Below are 21,609 nucleotides of genomic sequence, written 5' to 3'. Positions count from 1 at the left end.
GGAGGGGGCTGGCGCGCGGCCGGCTGGGCCTGAGAGTGGGGAAGAAGGCGGGTTTAGGAAGGTTTGGGGCCGGAGCGGAGGGGAAGTCTGAAGTGAAGGCGAGAGCTGGGGCTTCGCAACCGCGGCTGCGGCCGAGGCTGGGCAAGGAAGGGCAGAGAACCTGTGCCCGCATTCAGGCGGCTCCCTTGATTCCCCGGCTGCCCCTTGTCTGGCGAGTGGGGAAGGGAGCCGGGTAGGGCTGTTCTGGAAGAGGTTTCCTTGGAAGCATTTGAAGTTCTCTTGGTCCTCTCTTGTCCCGTGTACTTGAACTTATTTCGGAGGTGCATAGTCCAGTTCCTCCTCCCTCTGATGGATAAGCTCCGAGCCTGTGTTTCAGAGGTGTATACATAGACGGGACAAGAAAGTTGCTCATCTGCAGAAACGGTACCGGTAGTAGGGTTTATATACTTCCTTAAATGCTTGCCTCTGCTCTTTGAGGCTATTCCATTTGTACCTATGTTTAAAAGTCTCTTGAGAAGACTTGATTTCCCAGTTAGTATTTTCCCCTTGTTTAGAACGTTCCCAACAAAAGGATGAGAGTGGAATATTTTTAGGAATTAGGGGTCTTATGTTCTATGTAGAAGTCACTGTTAAGGCATTCAAGAAATATGAGAAATGCTGGAATTCTGTTTTAGTCAAGTTATTCCTGTTTATCTGGTGTATTTATTATATTATCCCGTACTGATTCAGTGCATCCTTGACAGTAGAGGTGGTCTCTTGGTATATTGTAGTGTCTTATTTCTGATTTATTTGAATCTTGTTTTTTGGCACTCCCACTATCAGGATTGTTACAAAAAAGTTCTTAGTTTCTTTCCGTTAGATTCGAGTTTGTGACAAAGAAGGGCAGGTTAAGTTTCTTTTGCAGAGCAAGACTACTTTCCTGTGTCTTCTCTTTTTCTTCTTTCTGGGAAGAATAATATGGATCATATGGTTTTCCTTTAGAAAACCTCCATCTGTTGGTACGTTGATCAAAAATTGAACAAAAAAAATCTTTGTAGATGGAAACTAACATTTCTAGTATTCAGCTGTCCTGCATTGTTAGATATATTTTGAGTATTAAAAAAAACACTGTACTTAGAAATGACTGAACTGATACTTGCATTTTTCTGTTTGCTAAAATTTTGGTTTGGCTGGTAGAGCAGGCTTATTTTCTAAATTTCAGTTCTTGACAGGGCTTTTGATAGTGCTGAGTGGGTCTGCGTATACTAGTCGCATTCAAGTGAGAAGAGGCAGAGTGCTGGTGATATATGAGAGGTCTTTGAATGAGTAAGTGAATGCTTCTAATTACCTCTCAGATAGGAAAGAATCCTAGTTTATATCACAGACAGTTAGTTATTAAGCTACCACAGAATAAGAGTTGTAAGGTAGTTTTTTCAGAGTCCTGGTATTATTATGTAGTTATTAACTGTGTGATTGTATTGTTTTAGAAACTACACTGGTGGGTGTTTTCTTGGTAATTTTTATCCTCACGTCTTCAAAACCTAATAAAAGTTTCTACATGGGTGACCCTTAGGTGTGATGCTAAGACTCTTTAGGAAGGTTGCTAACTCTCACATTACTTGCGTCAAAGTAGAATGTAGGATGTTCTCTGAGGCCTTCAGGTTGTTACTGCTATCACATTATTCTTTCTCTCCAGGACCCTCTTTTTTTTTTTTCCTCTTTTTACCTTTTTGAATTTACACTTGATCAATCACCAGCTGATTTCCCAGTCCCTTATGCTGGAATATGGGTTGTCAAGACACTTTAGAAGGACGTGTCCTTTCCCTCTTTCCTTCTTCCTCTTCTCCCCCCCCCCTTCCTCCTCTTCTTCCTCTTCTCCTTCCTCTTTTTCTTCCCCCTCCCTCCATTCCAATAAACATTTGTTGCCGAAATTCTCCTCATCAGTGGTTTTATTTTTGCTTTGTTTAATTAATAATCAATTAACGTTTTAATTTGGCAGTGTCCTGAGTAGTTAGAATTCAGGTAGACCAGAATTGAAAGTCTGGGAAGAGCTACAAGATAATTTTGCTCTAAAGACTAATTCTGTGCCTCTTATGGGCAAGCACTTTGCTAAAAGTGCTTCACATATACTGTCCCACTTAATCACACTAAGATTCAGTTTCCACTATGTAAAATGAAGATGGTAATACATATCTCACAGGGCTCTTACCCAAGTTTACTCAACGAAGATATTTCAGAGTCAGAATTTGAAACCAAGAGTGTCTGCCTTCAAAACCAATGCAAGCTCGAAATATCTCTTTAATTAAAAGAAGAAATAATTAAATAAAATGCTGCCCGCAGGAAAAAATAAAGAGTAATTCTGGGGTAAAACTTGGCATCTAGTTACAGCTCTACCACTGACTAGCTACGTGCCCCTCGAGAAAGTTGTTTTGGGTTCAGTGTACATTGGTTGCTTCAGAGGTAAAATGTAGTAATAAGCCCAGCTCTGTATCTTTCAGGCTTTTAGAAAAATGAAATGAGATGGTAGATAGGATTTTGAAAGTGAAAAAAGCATTTTGTAAGAGTGTAGTGTCCTCCTTGTAAATATAAATTAGATTACAAGCTATAGCATTTTAATGAGTTATGCATAATTCATGGTCTTCTCTTTGAAGTATTAATCAATATGGCAGAAAATAGACATCAGTGCTTTTCTGTTACCTGCATCTGGTGATGTGGTTAGCTTTACAGCTTTGGTTGAATTATAATTTTTGGTTGTTAAAAAGAAAAGCCTGTTAAGATCTTCATTTTAATGCCTATATGAATTGAGGCTTAAAAGGAGAAAAACCAGGCTCCTGTGCCTAGGAAGACATATGATGGGGATCAGTCAGCTTGTGGATTTGGATAGTTCTTATAGGTGATGAGGCATAGTTTGAGGTAACTTTTGAGGTTATACAGAAATGTCGTTAAGGGATGACTATTTCGTTTCCTGTTCTTGGAAATACTCGTTTTTTATATTTTTTTGAAAGAAAACATTGAAATAAGTAAAATAAAACTTTGAGGAATTTGTATGCTTGTGTAAAACCAGTTTTCCTCTTTAAAAAGCTATTTTTCCAAAAAAGTCTTAAAATGAAAACTATATAAATCATGTGAAAATCCTCTTTTTTCCTTTTTGCCTGCTCACATTTATGCCTTACCTTCAAATTTTTAATAATTTTGGTATTTTTCTGTATTTGAATAGTAATTTTGAAAATGAGATTGACTATATGTTCCTAGTTTTAGATAACTGAGACTCTTCCTTATGATCTAGACTTCAGTGTTTTCAAGTCTTAACTTGGAGTGTATGCTGAGCTAGATTTGAATGTTTGAAGTCAGATTTCTAGATATTTGGATGCTGTTTGGAATCAACCTTTGGGCTTCCTGAGGAACTTACTTTTGCTTATTTCTTTTGTTTATTAGACTCATGAAATGGCCACAGATGATAAGACGTCCCCTACATTGGACTCTGCTGATGATTTGCCTCGATCTCCTACTAGTCCTTCTCACCTCACACACTTTAAACCTTTGACTCCTGATCAGGACGAACCTCCTTTTAAATCCGCCTATAGTTCTTTTGTAAATCTCTTTCGATTTAACAAAGGTAAGACTTATTCTTAAAGATCAGAGACCCTACCATCTTGATTCTCTGAAATTCTCTTGTTCAACTTTCATGCTGTGTCTTTGCAAGAAAGTGAAATATTAACAAGGAGGTAGCTTTATAATCATAGGTCACTGGAGTTAACTGCATAAGAAGAGAAAGCTAGAATTTTCACTTTAATCTTATTAATTATTGGCAACTGAAGATCAGAATTGAAAACTAAATGTTACAAGGAGGTCTCTTTTTAAAGAGAAGTTAGCATTCTTTTTTTTTTCCTTTCTTAATATATCTCAGTTTTCTTAAGTTCATAGAATGGACTTTTCTCTTTTAGGGGTTAATAGCCAAAAAATTTTTTTTTTTTGCGGTATGCGGACCTCTCACTGTTGTGGCCTCTCCCGTTGCGGAGCACAGGCTCCGGACACGCAGGCTCAGCAACCATGGCTCATGGGTCCAGCCACTCCGCGGCATGTGGGATCTTCCCGGACCGGGGCACAAACCCGTGTCCCCTGCATCTGCAGGCGGACTCTCAACCACTGCGCCACCAGGGAAGCCCCCAAAAGATTTTAATTAAAGCAGTGAAACTAAAGGACCAGCACATGGGAGGAAGGGTTCATATTTTTCAAAAATTGAAAGCTGTCAGCAGGCTTGTTGTTGACCTGTTAAGGTATACATTTAATGACACCAAGTGAAAAGATAATTTTAAAATGAGCTCTTTTTAAGTAATATATTTTTTACTTGTTAGAAGAATTAAAAAAAAAAAAAACATGGCCTACATCTTTTGCTTTATATTTAGCTGTATTGTTTGAAATGTGTTAGAAAGTAATCCCTCTAGTTGTAACGAATTTGGGGGTTAATAGTTTAATTAACTCAGTAGAAATTTTAATAGTATTAACTGACTTTTATTAACAGACATGTTGAAAGCTCTGTAAAACCTGTTAGTCCATTTTGAAGACAATAATTTTTTTTTTAAAGAAACCACAACAATCTTATTTTTTAGAATAGTTTTGGATTTATGGAAAAATTAGGAAAATAATACAGGAAGTTTTCATATACCCCTACACCCAGTTTCCTGTGTTATTAACATCTTACATTGGTAGAGTACGTTTATTACAATTAATGAACTATTATTGATACATTATTAGTAACTGAAGTAAGTATTTTATTCATATTTCTTCAGTTTTTACCTAATGTCCTTTTTCTTTTCCAGGATCCTGTCTAGGATATGTTACATTTAGCCATTAAATGACAGTAGTCTTTCTATTTAGCATATGTTTATTGAGCACCTACTATCCACTGGGCACTATTTTAATAGTACAAGGGATCTATCCCATAAATAAAGCAGAACAACAAAAAAATCACTGCCTTTGTGTAGAGCTTGCATTCTGTTTCCTTAAATATGCTCAAGAAATTTCTAATGAAAAGTAAAACAGGGACTTCCCTGGTGGTCCAGTGGTTAAGACTCTGTGATCCCAGTGCAGGGGGCCCGGGTTCGATTCCTGGTTAGGGAACTAGATCCCACATGTTGCAACTAAGACCCGGCTCAGCCAAATAAATATTAAAAAAAAAAAAAAAAAAGTGAAACAAAGTGAAGGTCATATATACCAAGGATGTAATTTTGCCACCTTCTTTGAATTTCTCTCTCTTTTTTCTTTAAGAAAACCCTAATGTTTACTTAGGCATGTAATACAAGTACACATTCTTTCCTAAAAAATTCTCATCTATTTCCTTCTCTTTGCTGAACTCTGAGTCTTAGTTTTTCCAATAATTCCAAGCTTTTGTTCGCTGCAGAGAGAGGAGAAGGGGGTCAGGGAGAGCAACCATCTCTGAGTGGAAGTTGGACCAGCCCCCAGCTCCCTTCAAGGACACAATCTGTGAGATCACCTACACCTTATAAAAAACAGCTTAATGAGGAGCTTCAGCGGCGATCTTCAGTGTTAGGTATGACACTGTTCTCATTTCATTCCTCTCTGTGTATTAGACTTTTCCCATAGTCATTGTGTTTTGCAGGTTGTTTATTGACTTAACTTGTTTTCTATTTGGGATAGTCAGGTACTCTTGAGAATTAATGAAACTGTTACCTGGATAACTGTTGATACCTAAACAAGAGTTCTTAAACATTTCATTGAACTTTAGGCAAAGCAGAGCTTTCTTTGACTGTTTTTTGATTAATTACTTGCTTGGGTTTCAGCAGAGGACAGTTTGCGACACCCCCAGGAGAACACAGGTTAGTTTCAACTTTGTGACTGGCTGCTGCATCTGTTCTTGGGGTGGCCAGTGTAATGTGATGTGCATGCCTCTGGCTGCAGAAGTCTCTCAGTTCCATTAGCGGGCTGCCACTTGCTCTTGGCCTTCTGTCCTTGTCGGGGTGCAAGCTGTCATTGTGGCTGGATAAGCTGAGCTCCTCTTGCCTGTTTGTTCTCCATCCTGGTCTGCTACGTGGTCATGTCCTTCATTTTCATGCTGTATTGGGATCAGCCTGAATCCACAGACTAGATAAAGTGAGTTGTTTTATGTTTTATTTCTGTTAGATTATTAAACTCAGTGCAGTGGTTTGCCCAACTCAAGGTGGCAGGAGAAAGGCAATGAGAGGTGGCATAAGAGAGGGAAAGGGATGTAGCATTGGAAATCAGGTGTCCGTGAATGTCAGATCCTGCCTTGTCTGGCTAGTCTTCCCCATGAGGTCTTCGAGTGAAAAGCAGGCGGGCATAGGTAATGGTTGTTGGCAGAAGGATATTTTATTGCTAGTTGAGACTTGGCTCAGAACCTTCTTCTGGTGGGTCAGAGGAGAAGGAGAAACCAAGCAGAAGAAGAGTTTCACGCTAAGGACTGGAGTGGAGCTGGCTGTATCACCTCTGTAGGTTTCCCAGGGCAAAGGGACTCAGCCTGCGTCATATCAGCTGTTTGGAAGGAAGAATCAGAAGGTAGGAAGAGAGAAATGAGCTCTTTACTCCAAATGGATGGAAGGAAGAGACCATCCCCACTTTTAACCTTAAACTCTCCTTAGGTCTTGAACCTGGCCTGTGGCAACACTCCTATTTTTGTTAAGGGAGCTCTTTTGACTAAATCCTATACTGAGTCAAGCATAGGATTTATTTGTTTATAAAATTGAGGAGTTGGACTAGAGTCTAATCATTTAGGGGTTACAAACTGACAGCCTACCAAACCTTGGCTTGATGTTTTGATAAACTTGAATTTAAATATCACTAGGTGGAGCTTGTAATGTCTAGTTTGCTGCAATCCCCACCATTCTTTACTGTCTTTTATCAAGTCCACTTGATTCTTTGATTTTGCCTTAGCTGCTGGAGGCATTTGAGTTTCACAAGCCTGGGACTGTTTTACCCATCTTTTCCTACTAAAAGGCTGTGATTCCACAGTCTACTAGCTCTGTGACCTTGGGAAGTTATTTAATTTTCTAATATTCATTTTACAAGAGAAGCAACTAAGATGATTTGCTTGAGGACAGAGTGCTAGACCAGATTTTCTCTCATGTTTCTTTCATCTTCATCCATGATGAAACCATCATCTGTTGGTTCCAGGAACAGTCTTGCTCCTGCTTTTTCTGTGGATGATGCTGTTTTTACTTTCTCATACTCCTAAGTGGCTAAATGCAAGGGGCTTCACAACTAATTGTTGCCTGTGCTTGGGAGCACAGCCTTACTGTTCTAACAGCTTCATCTGTCTCCTTTTTCAATTTGTAAATCATGGAGCGTTGGTTTATCACAGAGACTCAAGAACAATTTGCTCATTCTAATACACATACATTTTTATTCTAGTAATAACAGTGAGGTATCTGCTGAAATTAAGATATTATTTATAGAAATAAAGTTTTCTAACATAGGTGCTGTTTAGATAATTATTTCCGTAATTAATATCTTGGAAAATTCTTCATCAATTTATACCAACTTCACATTTTTTTGTAATCTTTTCTTTCCCACTCAACCAAAACAAAGAACACCTAAATCTAATCTAGCAAACAAGTGAGTTTGGGAAGGATATAGAGAGAGCTGTTTTCCATCTTGCTTTACCATAGGTTATTAGGGTAATGAGTTTAAGCTAATAAGGATGTTCATCCTTTTTGTCAAGCCACCTCTACTTCATCCTTAGTTTTAATAACTGCTGGAGCCAGGAATAGGTAGAAACTTCAGTTGTAATCTTGCTCTAAAATAAGGAAATGATACATGACAGCTTTGGTGGACACAAAGCTGGAACATGGGTGTGTTTTATTATTGAGAGGACTGGCTTCAGTATTGCTGTTTCAAGAGCAAGTGATCCCATCTAGTTTGGAACTGTAGGAGTAGGGAGGTGGCAGGGAAGGGTTGCATTGGGGTTCTAGCAATTCTTTGGGGAAGAGAAGTCTGCTTGGACATCGGTGAAGGGAAGTTTGTGGATAAATTACCATCCTGGATGTTCTGAAGTCTGTCAGACTCTGGGGTTGGCTATTAAATTCCTTTCTGATGATCTACTCCACGAGCCTTTGGGTTTGTGGTCTGCAGACTGAACTGAACTGTTCAACCCTGTCGCTGACCTGTTTGACTGTAGAGACTGGGCTAGGTAACACACAGGGATTGATTTTCCTTCTGTTAAATTTCTCGCAGGAATTTCTAGCAGGACCGAAGGGCCCAAGAAATCATTAATGAATTTTGGGCCATGTTAAGTGATGCTCCCATCCAGGCCTTAAAATCATCAGTGGTCACAGACAGTGTTTGTCTCAGGTAGCCCTCATTTGCTTGTGAAGCAGTGTTTCACATGGTAATAAGAAACACTTCCAACAGCCTCTTACCCTTATAAAGCCTAGTTTTAACTCTCAGTCTGTGTCACTGGCTGGGAGAATGTAAGCATTGATATATGCTAAAAATAGGAGGAACTTTGCATTGATACTAGAGACTATTAAGGTAGTGTTTTTTGTTTTTTGTTTTGTAAATCTGACTCAGATACCAGAAGGAAGGCAGAACCTGCCTTTGGAGGTCATGACCCTCGTACAGCTGTTCAGCTCCGAAGCCTCAGCACAGTATTAAAACGCCTCAAGGAAATCATGGAGGGGAAGAGCCAGGTACTGTCTAGAGGCTTTAGAAGATTACTTATTAAGCACTTACCTGGGGACCATGTGGGACTCACTAAAAATGGTACAATGCCACTTGAAAGAAAGTTCAGTTAATACTAACTTCACCTGTGGACACCATATTTTTTACTTATAAGTTCCTAATTTTAGTTTATCAATTTTTTTCATTTTATGGATTGCGCTTTTTGTGTTCTGTTTAAGAAATGTTTTTCTAGCCCGGGGTAGTAAATATTCTCCCATGGTTTCTTTAAGAAGCTTTATTATTTGTGTGAAGTATACGGATAAAGATTCACTTTTTTCCCCATGGATGTCCAGTTGGACCCAGTATCATTTTTAAAATTTTTAAAATTTATTTATTTATTTATTTATTTATTGGCTGCGCCACATGGCATGCGGGTTCTTAGTTCCTGGACCATGGATCAAACCCGTGCCCCCTGCAGCGGAAGCTCAGAGTCTTAACCACTGGACCACCGGGGAAATCCCAGCACCATTTTTTTTTAAAGACAACCCTTCACTGACTGCATTACAGATCTTGTCAGAAATCCATTTATAAGTGTGAGGGTGGGTCCATATATGTCCAGGGCTCTCCTTTTTCTTCCACAGCTCCGTGTTTTCCTCCCACTAATACTCTGTCTAAAATTACTGTAGCTTTGGAATAAATCTTAATGGCTGACATTATACGTCCTTCAGTTTATTCTGCTTCAAGATTGTCTTGGTCATTTTGACCTTTTGCGTTCCCATATAAATTTTAGAAATAGCTTGTTAATTTCTGCAAAAGAAATTTTCTAGGATTTTGATTAGCATTGCATTTGCCATTGCATTTTAATAATCAATAGTTTCAAGAAGCCTTCACACATTTTTATTGTTACAGGATAGTGACCTGAAGCAATATTGGATGCCAGATAGCCAGTGTAAAGAGTGCTATGACTGTAATGAGAAATTTACCACTTTTAGACGCAGACACCACTGCCGACTATGTGGGCAGATTTTCTGCAGTCGTTGCTGCAATCAAGAAATCCCTGGAAAATTTATGGGTTATACAGGTAAATGAGCTGTATTGACAAGTTTACAATTTTTAAAGATCATAACAATAAGATAGTTATAATACAGGACCCATGTTAAGTCATTTTTAAATTTTGGACATCATGTGTGAATTATGGGGTGCACAAATATGAGGGAGACATGGCTTTGCTTTTAAGGACCTTATAGTCAAATAATAAAGTAGATGGGGATATTCATGAATAACATGAGTAAAAGACAGTGTATCATAGATGCTACCAAAAAACCATGGGACCGTTAATTTTTTTTGTTGTTTTTTTTCTTTAAATTTTTTAAAAAATAAATTTATTTATTTATTTATTTTTGGCTATGTTGGGTCTTCGTTGCTGTGCGCGGGCTTTCTCTAGTTGCAGTGAGTGGGGGCTACTGTTTGTTGCGGTGCGCAGGCTTCTCATTGTCGTGGCTTCTCTTGTTGCGGAGCATGGGCTCTCGGCGCGCAGGCTTCAGTAGTTGTGGCACGTGGGCTCAGTAGTTGTGGCTCGTGGGCTCTAGAGCGCAAGCTCAGTAGTTGTGGCGCACGGGCTTAGTTGCTCCATAGCATGTGGGATCTTCCTGGGCCAGGGCTCGAACCCGTGTCCTCTGCATTGACAGGCGGATTCTTAACCACTGCGCCACCAGGTAAGCCCCGTTAATGTTTATTAGACAAGTTGGTTGGAGTGATCACTAATTTATATTATTATGAGAGTTTTTGTTTTTGTTTTTTTTTTTTTTTTGCGGTACACGGGCCTCTCACTGCTGTGGCCTCTCCCGTTGCGGAGCACAGGCTCCGGACGCTCAGGCTCAGCGGCCATGGCTCACGGGCCCAGCCGCTCCGCGGCATGTGGGATCTTCCCAGACCGGGGCACGAACCCATGTCCCCTGCATCGGCAGGTGGACTCTCAACCACTGCGCCACCAGGGAAGCCCTATGAGGGTTTTTATTTTACAAAATACAGATATCCCTTGAGTTACATGACACTGTGCTTTAGCAAATTGCATTTACTCATATTCTTCCCTAAATTTTAGTAATACAGAGATTTAAAATTATTTGTTGAAGCAGAAAAAAACTAAACGGTGTGTGTAGTGATTAGGGCGTGGAAGTGGAAGGTGGGCAGAAGTTACCAAAAAGAGAACACTTCTTTTTTGTTAAAGTATATATATATATATATGTGTGTGTGTGTGTGTATGTGTGTATATAATTAAAAAAATATTTATTTATGTTGGCTGCACCAGGTCTTTAGTTGCAGCATGTGGGAATCTTTTAGTTGCGGCATGTGGGATCTTTAGCTGTGGCATGTGAACTCTGAGTTGCAGCACGTGGAATCTAGTTCCCTGACCAGGGATTGAATCCAGGCCCCCTGCATTGGGAGCACAGAGTCTTAGCCACTGAACTACCAGGGACTTCTGAGAACACTGTTAGTATCTCTCTCATGTTATTTTTATTATCATGTAGATCTTCCTTTTGGCCTTACTCACTTAAAAAAAAAGATTTTTTTTTTTAACCTAAACTTCTTCAGAGTTCAGACCCCAGTTATCTTTCATCCAGATTATGGCTGCAGCTTTTAAAAGATTTTTTTACCTTTAGTTTTTCCCTATCTCGAATTCATTTTTCATACTCTAGTCAGTATCCTATTAAATGCTAATTTGATCATGTCAAATTCCCTTGCATAAAACCCTTTCAGAGTTCTCATTACCTATAGGGTAAAATCCTATCTTGTTAATATGGTTGGTGTATGGATTCCCTAGGGCTTTCTTAACAAAATACCACAAACTGAATGGGTTAGGACAAACAGAAATTTGTTGTCTCACAGTTCTGGAGGCCAGAACTACCATAATAGCCCTCATTCCACCAGTCAGGAACAAATGTAGGGATTTGTCATTTGCTGAGTATGTTTATTCCAGTTATATATTCTAGAACTGAGGGATAACCACAAATGGGTTCGGGGACTCACTGAACCCACTGTAAGATGGACCTAAGCTGGAACTCTGTTGATCACCTGACCTCTGTAAGCCCCTGCTCTGACTTGAAACCATAGTAACATTTTGTGCCTCTTGGAATTAGTGTTAATTCAGTGCCAAAGTCCAGTCATCTCCTAAACGTTTGACTATTACCTTTTTCTCAATGCACTGTCACTCTGGTGAAAGGCTCTAGGTCCTTTGGGGAAGCCTTTTAGGAAGATAAACAGTATACATTTTTTGGCAGTGTAGTGGGGCCCTTCCTCAAGGTGACCCAGCCTCCCTTCATTCAAGGAATTCTGGGTCTGTAAATGGCTTAAGTCTGAGAATTGGTTGAGGGGTCATGACTCTTTTTGATTCAAGTTTGAGTTTTGTTCACTTGATCTAGAACTCTTTTTCTTATACAAATCCAGTAAGAGTTTAGAAGACTGCCCATTTACTTTTAGGAACACCATGATCAGATGTGTCATAGATCTCTGTATATGTTACACTATTCTGCTTACAGCTTTGACACTGATGTCTGTTCTGGTAACATGCCTACCTTGTCTTTGTCGATTAAATGCCACCACTCTGCCCCTGCCAACCTGGGATCCAGTGGTCCCCAGTGCATTTAGATTTCCCAGTTTAGCACCAGCAGTTCCCACTATAATGGGTGACTGCAAAGATCTACAGGGATGCTGGGGCTCCCCTCACAAATTTTTTTTCTCATAGTCATGGTGAAAGGTATGTCCCCTGGATCCTCCTGGGGCAAGCGAGCAGATCTTACATGGTAAATCTGCTCTTAACAGTCTCCCTAAGCTTTTGGATCCCTTCCTTTATAGCATTCCAGGGTAATTCTGGCATTTCAACTTCATTTAGTATAGGACACTTTTGGTCCATGTTTTAGCCAACCAACCAATTAACCAGACTGTTAGAGCCCCTTTGAACACCTTGAGCTATAACATTAAATCCAGAATCTCTGCTTAGTGGGTCCATATCAATAGATCCAGTTTGATCTGACTTTATGTTCTTTCCAGTATTATTCTATACCCTTGGTAGCCATTCCCACACATATTCCCTGGATTTCTGTTTGTCTAAATTGGAAAAATCATGTAGTTCTTTTGGAGTGTAGTGTACTTCCTCATGGGTCACACTTTGTAACTCTCCTTTCAGGGGACCTGAGTCTTATAGGCCTAGAAGCAAAGAGGGTAGTGGGAGTGGGTCCTGAGGAGAATAAGCAGGGTCTTGCAAGGCAGCTAACTCATGGGAGGCCATTGTGAATTTCTCAGGCAAAGCAGGGTTAATCTCAGACAGGGTGGAAAGGCTACTTCTACTTGCAAAGAAGACTAAGTAGAAGTTGGCAGTTCAGTGTTCCCAGCTTCCCCAAATATCCCCTTCCAGTTTTCAGGATTTCATTCCTTTCTAATCAATGCCCTAACTTTAATAGACACACCGTAAGGTTAAGTGATTCAGTGTGTGTTGTGGTTCAGTCACTTGCATGATGAGACTCTTGGTTTGATTTTCAGCAATCTCAGTTCTGCAGCTGTATATGGTTCTTTCAGGGAAGACATAGACACTTTGAGGTACGTTGTACAGTTCTTGAGCTGGGAATCTGAATTCCTGATGTCATTCTTTTCCCTTTTTGTCCAGTGCAATTAGGAGCAGCTAATCTCATACTCATTAGTTTGACAAAAATGCTCTAAGATGTGCAGTACATGGTAAGTCAGGTCTTTGCCTCTTATAAGTATTTGATTAGGAGTATCCATAGGTGATACTTACGTGACTCTGTTGCCCCATCACACCGTGGACTATCAGCATTCTCTTTACTACTGGGAATAGAGTCCTTATTGCCTTTAAATCTACTTAGAGAACCAATTCCAGAAACCCAAAAACCAATTCAGAAAATTCAACCTTAAGATTTTGTTGCTCTAGAACTTCTCTTGGTACCAAAATTTGTATTAGGGTTCTCCAGAGAAACAGAACTAATAGGGTATTTACGCCCCTCCCTGCCACCCGCCCAGCACACACACATTTATATAGAAAGAAAGATTTATTTTAAGGAACTGGCTCAAGTGATTAAGGGAGCTGGCAAGTCTGAAATTCTTAGGATAGGACAGCGGGCTGGAAACTCAGGCAGAATTTCTGTCTTAAAGACTCTAGACAGGGCTTCCCTGGTGGCGCAGTGGTTAAGAATCCTCTTGCCAATTCAGGGGACACGGGTTCGATCCCTGGTCTGGGAAGGTCCCACATGCCATGGAGCAACTAAGCCCGTGCACCACAACTACTGAGCCTGCGCTCTAGAGCCTGCGAGCCACAGCTACTGAAGCCCATGTGCCTAGAGCCCGTGCTCTGCAACAAGAGAAGCCACCACAACGAGAAGCCCGTGCACCGCAACAAAGAGTAGCCCCTGCTCGCCACAACTAGAGAAAGCCCGTGCACAGCAACGAAGACCCAACGCAGCCAAAAATAATAAATAAGACTTGAGACAGAATTTTTTCCTTTTTTTAAGAATCCTCAGTCTTTGATCATAAGGCCTTCAAATGATTGGATGAGATCCATCCACATTATGGAGGGTAATCTGGTTAAAGTCAACAGATGGTAAATATTAATCATGTCTTAAAAAAAAAAACCTTCACAGTAACAACTAGACCATTGTTGGACCAAATAATCAGCCTTGCCAAGTTGACACATAAAATTAACCGTTGCAGATGGGACAATGAATTCTGGGCACAATTGTATATCCAGGCTGCGAATAAATACCTAGAATACCTAGGCACATAGAAACAGATCAATGAATGTTAAGTTATAGTGGTGTAGCAGTGCTATCTCTGTATCTGCTGTGCAACTTTCTGATTATATGTGTCTCCTGTCCCCAGTTCTTTGATGGCAGGGCTGTGTCTCATCGACCTTTTTACCACATCCTTTAATTTAGGCATGCGCTCAGTAGGCCCTTGCTGGTGAGGATTCTTCAGGAAATGAGAACTTTTCTGGTCTGGGTTGGCTCCCTTTATTGATCTGATCATTTTCATTCTAACAGCTGAACGACGAAGGGAGATTTCCTTTACAGTGTAAGAACCAAGCCTTTGTTATGTCAACTTAAGAACCTTTCTGCAGGAAGTAATTTCATCTCCTTACTACAATTCTACTTTGGTCAGCTGGTGGTAGTATGTCCTAGCACTCTCATTTATCCTGGACTGGAATTCAATTTTTTTGGGGGGGCTCTTGATTAGAGATATCGTTCTTTAGATTCATCTGTTGAATCATGGTGTTAAAAATGAGTAACACAACAAGTGATATTTAACTTTGCTTAAAATACATGCATAATTTAATAAAGCTGAGTACTATGTAATAGTTTTCTTAAAATGAAAAATAAAAGACCCTTTATTGTACTTGGTAGTAATTATGGTAAAAACACAGTACAGTTGACTTTCAGAAGTCTTTTGTTCATGTCACTTCAGTTCTCTAATGTTAATGGTAAAAAGAATTACAGTAGAATTGTTACATAACATGTTATTAGTAAAGTTTAATTATCTCCTTTTTTAGTACACTAAATTGTTATAGAATCACACAAAAAATTGTAACAGAAAAAGGGTAGAAATGAAAACTTACATTTGGGCAGGACTGCATCCTGAAAAAAGATGCATTTAAAATTATTAAATAGCCTTATTGTTTGTCTTCCCAAGAATATTTCATTTCCACCCTTACTTTCACTATAAGAATTTCCTTTATACTTCCCCCCCTATATTTCATATTGCTTGTAAGCCAATTTTGTTAGTTTGTTTTTAAAACTGTGCCCCCTTGTGGAGACCACTCTTCATGGCTTCATATAGATAGCTAAATAACATTTTCCTCCTTACTTGTTATTCAGGGAAAAAGTGTTACTTCTATTTGTATTGGTTTATATACTCAATTAAAAAAATTTTTTTTCTTGAACATTCTGTCTCTGATAGATCCCTTACTTCATTTTTAGAACCTTGAGGAATATTCTTTTAGCAGAGTTTTCTAGTACCTTGAGTCATATTTTCTTGTTATAAATATTTGAGGTAATTTGGATACCTTGATGGATTTTGCATAATGATGGTTTTTAAAATATATAACAGAGCTAACAAAGTTACTTTACTTTTAAAAGATGTCTTTTTTGGTAGTCTTTACTTGAGGATGGTTCCTGTTATTAGATTAACTAGTAACCCAAGGGTTTAATGTGTTCTGGTAAGTAATATGTTAGTTATCTTTTACTTAATTTTCTTTTTTTTTTTCCTCCTAGGGGACCTCCGAGCCTGTACATACTGTAGAAAAATAGCCTTAAGTTATGCTTATTCCACAGACAGTAATTCCATTGGTGAAGACTTGAATGCTCTTTCAGATTCTGCTTCCTCTGTGTCTGTACTTGATCCGAGTGAACCCCGAACACCTGTAGGGAGTAGAAAAGCCAGCCGCAACATATTTTTAGAGGATGATTTTGCCTGGCAAAGGTACTGTCACTTACATGTAATTTTATTTATATTTGATAAATACTGATAGTCTTGTGACCTAAGGGTGCTTTAAGTTAACATTTAACTTCTTTGAATTGTTTCCTGGAAATACACCATTTTCTCCTTTTTTCTCAGCTTGCCTTAGGAAGGATCACAGAAGATGTTTGTGGATAGTGATAATGTTGACTAATTAGAATGTTAGCTCCACAAGAGGAGAGACTTTTTCTTGTTTGCTCTTCTACACCTGGCACCAAGAACAGTGTGTGGCGTATATATGATCCTGATAATATTTGTTTAATAAACAACAGAAGTTATTTCCATTAATAATTTCTAACGTAGCCTTCTTTGAGAAGGAGGATGCTCATAAGATTTGTGTTCATAATATTTGCAAATGAAATTAGATTTTTTTCCTTCCTGAGGAACATTTCATCTTTTCTTGTATGTCTAAATATGCTACACTGTCTGGTTGTGGAGGATGTTACTCTTTCTTTACCTGGAGCTGTTTGAATTAGAATCCTAGATTCATCAGTTTCTGGTTGTTTTTCGTTAGCTAAATAATTTTCTCATGCATTGTACCAAATATGGCCACATCAAAGTGCTTGAAGTTTTAAGTAGCATCTTTCTGTTATTTTCTCAGTTACCTCTTAATGGAGTGAGGAATTAATAGGTAACCAATGAATTTAGACAAAAGTAAAAAATGAATGAATTATACCTACATTCAACATGTATGAATCTCGGGGATATAATGTGGAGGAGAAAAGAAAGTCACATATGATATAGCCAGTGATTATTTATAGAAAGTTCAAAAATATACAAATGAATACACTATCTAGGGATACAAACATGGTAAACTTAAAGAAAAGGAGGAGAATGATAAATATAAAATTTACAACAGTAGTTTCATTGAGGGCAGGGAAGGGAATGGGATTGGGTCAGGCGAACAAGCACTTCAAAGTCGACGGTAATGTTCTTTTTCTTAAATTGCTCCATGGGTGCATTGGTGTTTGTGGCATCCTGATTCTTTATACCTTACATATATTCTATAAGTTTTAAAGATTGACTCTGCATTTAATGAACAAGAAAGAAAGGAGAGGGATTCTTCACTTCTTACTTCAGTAAGCAATGCCATGTGGATGCCTGGCCCTGTTGTGTGAGCCCAGAATTGGCAAGTGTGATTTAATAAAACAAACCAGGTTTGAAAGCTTCCTGGGAGATGCCGGATAGATGTCAAAGGCAGAATAACTTTAGGTTCTGTGCTAATAGTTTAATGTTCATTCTCTTTTAGCCATCATATCTCTGTGGTAGGCACTACTTTCTCCTTTTGACAGATGTGGGTGCTGAAGTTCAGAGAGATTAAGTAACGTGCCCAAGGTCACACAACTAGTAAGAGGTAGAGCCTGCACTTGGACCTAGGTTTGTGTGACTCTGCAGTGCTATTCCACCTAGTTATGGGGACTGAGAATAAAATATTTGAACTCAGGATTCCGGCCCCCCTCAAAGCACTTCAGTTTTGTATATGTGATGTGAGAAGGAGTTCTACAAGTCACTCATCCAGCCAATTTTATTATTTTATTGACACCCATTATACTTAATATAACTCTCTTTATCGCTCTTTTGGTATTTGATATCCTTAAGACAAAACCCATCCTATTTCCACTTCAACTAAAAGAAGAGAACAAAAATGACCCATAAGCTCATTATTGCAGAAAAACAACCTGCTTTTAAATGTTAAAGCATTTTATTGAAATTGGATTTGCCTGTAACTCTCTTAAATCATCTCAGTATTTTCTTATTTTCTTTATAGTTTGATTCATCCAGACTCCTCAAATAATGCTCTTTCAACAAGACTTGTATCTGTTCAAGAGGACGCTGGGAAATCTCCTGCTCGAAATAGGTAAACTGCCAAATGAAAACACTGTTCTGTGTCTGGTTTTTCTTTTTTATAGTAATGAGAAGAACAGACATAAAATGGAGGGGATTGATTGTTATACACTTTCTTAGGTCTAAAAGCTGAACTAAACTATCGTTTCCTTTTTGCTAGTTAGCTGTCACTTGCATTCTCTCAGTGGCCGTTTTCTACTATTCTCTATTGGCTTCAGATCTCGGAAACTTCATTCCTTCTTTCTTCACGCTTAACAGGTGACCTCTCTTTCAGTTACACAACGAAGAGGGGAGATAACAGACGAGGATGTCCTCAACTCTTAACATCACTTACCAACTTGATTATAGTTGCAGCTCATCCTTTCTCTTTACTTCTGGTTCTCCACTTGTGTTTTGGTTCTCATCCCTTACTAGTTTTTACTAGTTACCCTATTAGTGTTCCTTATCTTTCATTTTTCTCTGCTGACTCCTTACTGTCTGCATTTAAACTCATGTCTTACCTATTAAAAACAAACAAACAAAACCCCTCCTTTGTGTTTTACCTCTAGTTATCTGTAGTCTCAATTTATTTTCTTAGGCAAATTCCTTGAAATAATAGCCCATAACTGTTCTATACCTGCACACTTCCTTCTCCTTTTCAACTTACTAGAGTGTTACTAACATCCACACCTCCCCACCAAAAATAGTCATTACAAAATCAATTGGTAAGTGGTTATAAACCTGAAGAACTAGATATCTGACTCACCATGGTTTAACATACTTTGAATTTATTCTTCAACAAGTAATTAATAAGTACCTACGAACTAGGTACTTGTATAACAGTGAATCAAATAAACAAAAATTTAAAGCATATGAAAACATAAGGAATAGGGGAGGAGGTTGGAATTTTTGTGTTTTTTTTAGATTTTTTTTTGATGTGGACCATTTTTAAAGTCTTTGAATTTGTTACAATATTGCTTCTGTTTTATGTTTTGGATTTTTGGTGGTGAGGTGTGTGGGATCTTAGCTCCTCGACCAGGGGTTGAACCCCCGCCCCCCCCACCGCCACCTGGCATTAGAAGGCGACGTCTTAACCATTGGACCACCAGGGAAGTCCCAAGGTTGGAATTTTGAATAGTGTGGTCAGTGAAGACCTCAGAGATGGTGATGTTTAAGCAAAGACTTGAGGAAGTGAGGGAGTAAGCCACGTGGAAATTTTGTAGAAGAGTTTACCAGGCAAACAGGGAATCGCTAATTCCTGATAGGGAACATGCCTGGCAGGGAATAACAAAGAGTCCTGTATGCCAGGAGTAGAACCTTCTTACAATTCATTGTAAGGACTTTGTCGTTTAATGAGTGAGATGGGAAGCCGTTGGCGAGTTTCATTTTTTATTTATTTTGAAAATATTTTATACTTGCAAAAAAGTCGCAAGTAATAGAGTTAAATAAGTTTTCATATATTCTTCATTAAGGTTCACTAACTTACATTTTGCCCATTTGCTTTGTTACTTTTTTTTTCTAGACTATTTGAGAGTAAGTTGCAGACATCATCCTTTACTTCAAAAAAATTTATAAACTTCACTTTGTAGAGCAGTTTTAGGTTCACAGCAGGATTGACGGGAAAGTACAGAGAGTTCCCATATCCCCCTGCTCCCCACAGCCTCCCTCACTATAACCATCTCACACTAGAGAGGCATGTTGTTAAAGCTGACGAACCTGCAATGACACAGCATTATCACCCAAGTCTGTAGCTTACATTAGGGTTCACTCTTGGTGTTGTACATTTTGTGGGTATAAACAAATATATAACGACATATATTCACCATTATAGTAAAGTACAGAATAGTTTCCGTGTTTTAAAAATCCTCTGTGCTCTGCTTATTGATCCCTCCCTCCCTGCCTCAACCCGTGGCAACCACTGATCTTTTTACTGTCTTCATAGTTTTGCCTTTTCCAGAATGTTATATAGTTGGAGTCATACAGTATATAATCTTTTCAGGTTGATTCCTTTCACTTAGTAATATGCATTTTAGTTTCCTTCTTGTGTTTTTATGGCTCGATAACTCATTTCTTTTTAGCAATGAAGAATATTCCATTGTCTGGAAGTACCACGGTTATATTTATCCACTCACCTATTGAAGGACATCTTGGTTGCTCCCAAGTTTTGGCAACTATGAATAAGGCTTCATAAACATCCATGTGCGGGTTTTCGTATGGATATGTTTTTTATTCATTTGGGTAAATACCAAGGATTGTGATCACTGGATCCTGTGGTTAAGAGTATGTTTAGTTTTGTGAGAAACTGCCAAACTCTCTTCTAAAATGGCTGTACTATTTTGCATTCCCACCAGCAATGAATGGGAGTTCTGTTGTTACATATCCTTGGCAGTATTTGGTGTCATCTGTATTCTGGATTTTGGCCATTCTAATAGGTGTATAATGCTGTCTCATAATTTGCGTTTACCTAACGATGTGATGTTGAACATCTTTTCATATGCTTCCATCCTTTCCATCTGTATACCTTCTTTGGTGACGTGTCTGTCTAGGCTTTGGCCCATTTTTTAACTGAGTTTCCTTATTGTTGAGTTTTAAGAGTTCTTTGTATATTTTGGATAACCGTCCTTCGTCAAATGGGTCTTTCGCAGATATTTTCTCCCAGTCTCTGGCTTGTCTGCTAACTCTCTTGCTGTTGTCTTTTGCAGAGCATAAGTTTTTAATTTTAATGAAGTACAGCTTATCAATTTTTCATGGATTATGCTTTCGTGTTGTATCCAAAAAGTCATCTCCATACCCTAGGTCATCTAGATTTTCTCCTATGTAATTTTCTGGAGTTAGTTTTACGTTTTACATTTAGGTCTGTGATTCATTTGGAGTTAATTTTTTAGAAAGGTAGAAGGTATGTGTCTAGGTTAATTTTTTTGCATGTGGATGTCCAGTTGTTCCAGCACCATTTGTTGAAAAGACTGTCTTTGCTCCATTGTATTGCCTTTTCTCCTTCATCAAAGATTAGTGACTATATTTATGTGGATCTGTTTCTGGGCTCTCTGTTTTGTTCCATTGATCTATTTGTTCTTTTACCAGTACCACATTGTCTTGGTTACTGTAGCTTTATGGTAAGTCTTAAAGTTGGATTGTGTCAGTCCTCCGACTTTGTTCTTCTCCTTCAGTATTATGCTGGCTATTCTGGGTCTTTTGCCTCAACATATAAACCTTAGAATCAGTTTGTCAGTATCCACAGAATAACTTGCTGGGATTTTGATTGAGATTGTATTGACTCTGTAGATCAGGTTGAGAAGAACTGACACCTTCACAATATTGAGTCTTCCTATCCATGAACAATGACTATTTCTCCATTAATTTAGTTCTTTGATATCTTTCATCAGAGTTTTGTGGTTTTCCTCATTCAGATCTTGTATATATTTTGTGAGATTTATACCTAAGTATTTCATTTTTTTGGGTGCTGATGTAAATGGCAATGTGTTTTAATTTTTTTTTTTTTTTGCGGTACGCGGGCCTCTCACTGCTGCGGCCTCTCCCGCCGCGGAGCACAGGCCCCGGACGTGCAGGCCCAGCGGCCATGGCTCACAGGCCCAGCCGCTCTGCGGCATGTGGGATCCTCCCAGACCGGGGCACAAACCCGCGTCCCCTACATCG

The 21,609-nt window shown here is 38.9% G+C and overlaps 1 protein-coding gene across 3 annotated transcripts in view; it reads left to right on the top strand.

The window, feature by feature from the left end:
• Window positions 1-21,609, top strand: part of PIKFYVE (phosphoinositide kinase, FYVE-type zinc finger containing) — a 77,542-nt gene that overhangs the window by 192 nt on the left and 55,741 nt on the right. For 2 of the 3 annotated variants that reach the window (XM_022567543.2, XM_089916436.1), the window contains exons 2-8: window positions 3,415-3,595; window positions 5,381-5,530; window positions 5,781-5,816; window positions 8,524-8,642; window positions 9,523-9,694; window positions 15,888-16,095; window positions 17,900-17,989. In XM_022567543.2, coding sequence (XP_022423251.2) covers window positions 3,424-3,595; window positions 5,381-5,530; window positions 5,781-5,816; window positions 8,524-8,642; window positions 9,523-9,694; window positions 15,888-16,095; window positions 17,900-17,989 — 947 coding nt within the window. In that variant the 5' untranslated portion in view covers window positions 3,415-3,423. Of the gene's footprint in view, window positions 1-30; window positions 999-3,414; window positions 3,596-5,380; window positions 5,531-5,780; window positions 5,817-8,523; window positions 8,643-9,522; window positions 9,695-15,887; window positions 16,096-17,899; window positions 17,990-21,609 lie in introns of those variants that run through there. The other variant, XM_089916435.1, reaches the window with a different exon arrangement.

This window comes from Delphinapterus leucas, chromosome 8 (assembly GCF_059928025.1).
Source record: "Delphinapterus leucas isolate spDelLeu-1000000601 "Yukka" chromosome 8, BTC_Dleu_Yukka2, whole genome shotgun sequence".
NCBI classification, from domain to species: Eukaryota; Metazoa; Chordata; class Mammalia; order Artiodactyla; family Monodontidae; genus Delphinapterus; species Delphinapterus leucas.
This window is presented reverse-complemented; position numbering and strand designations above follow the sequence as displayed.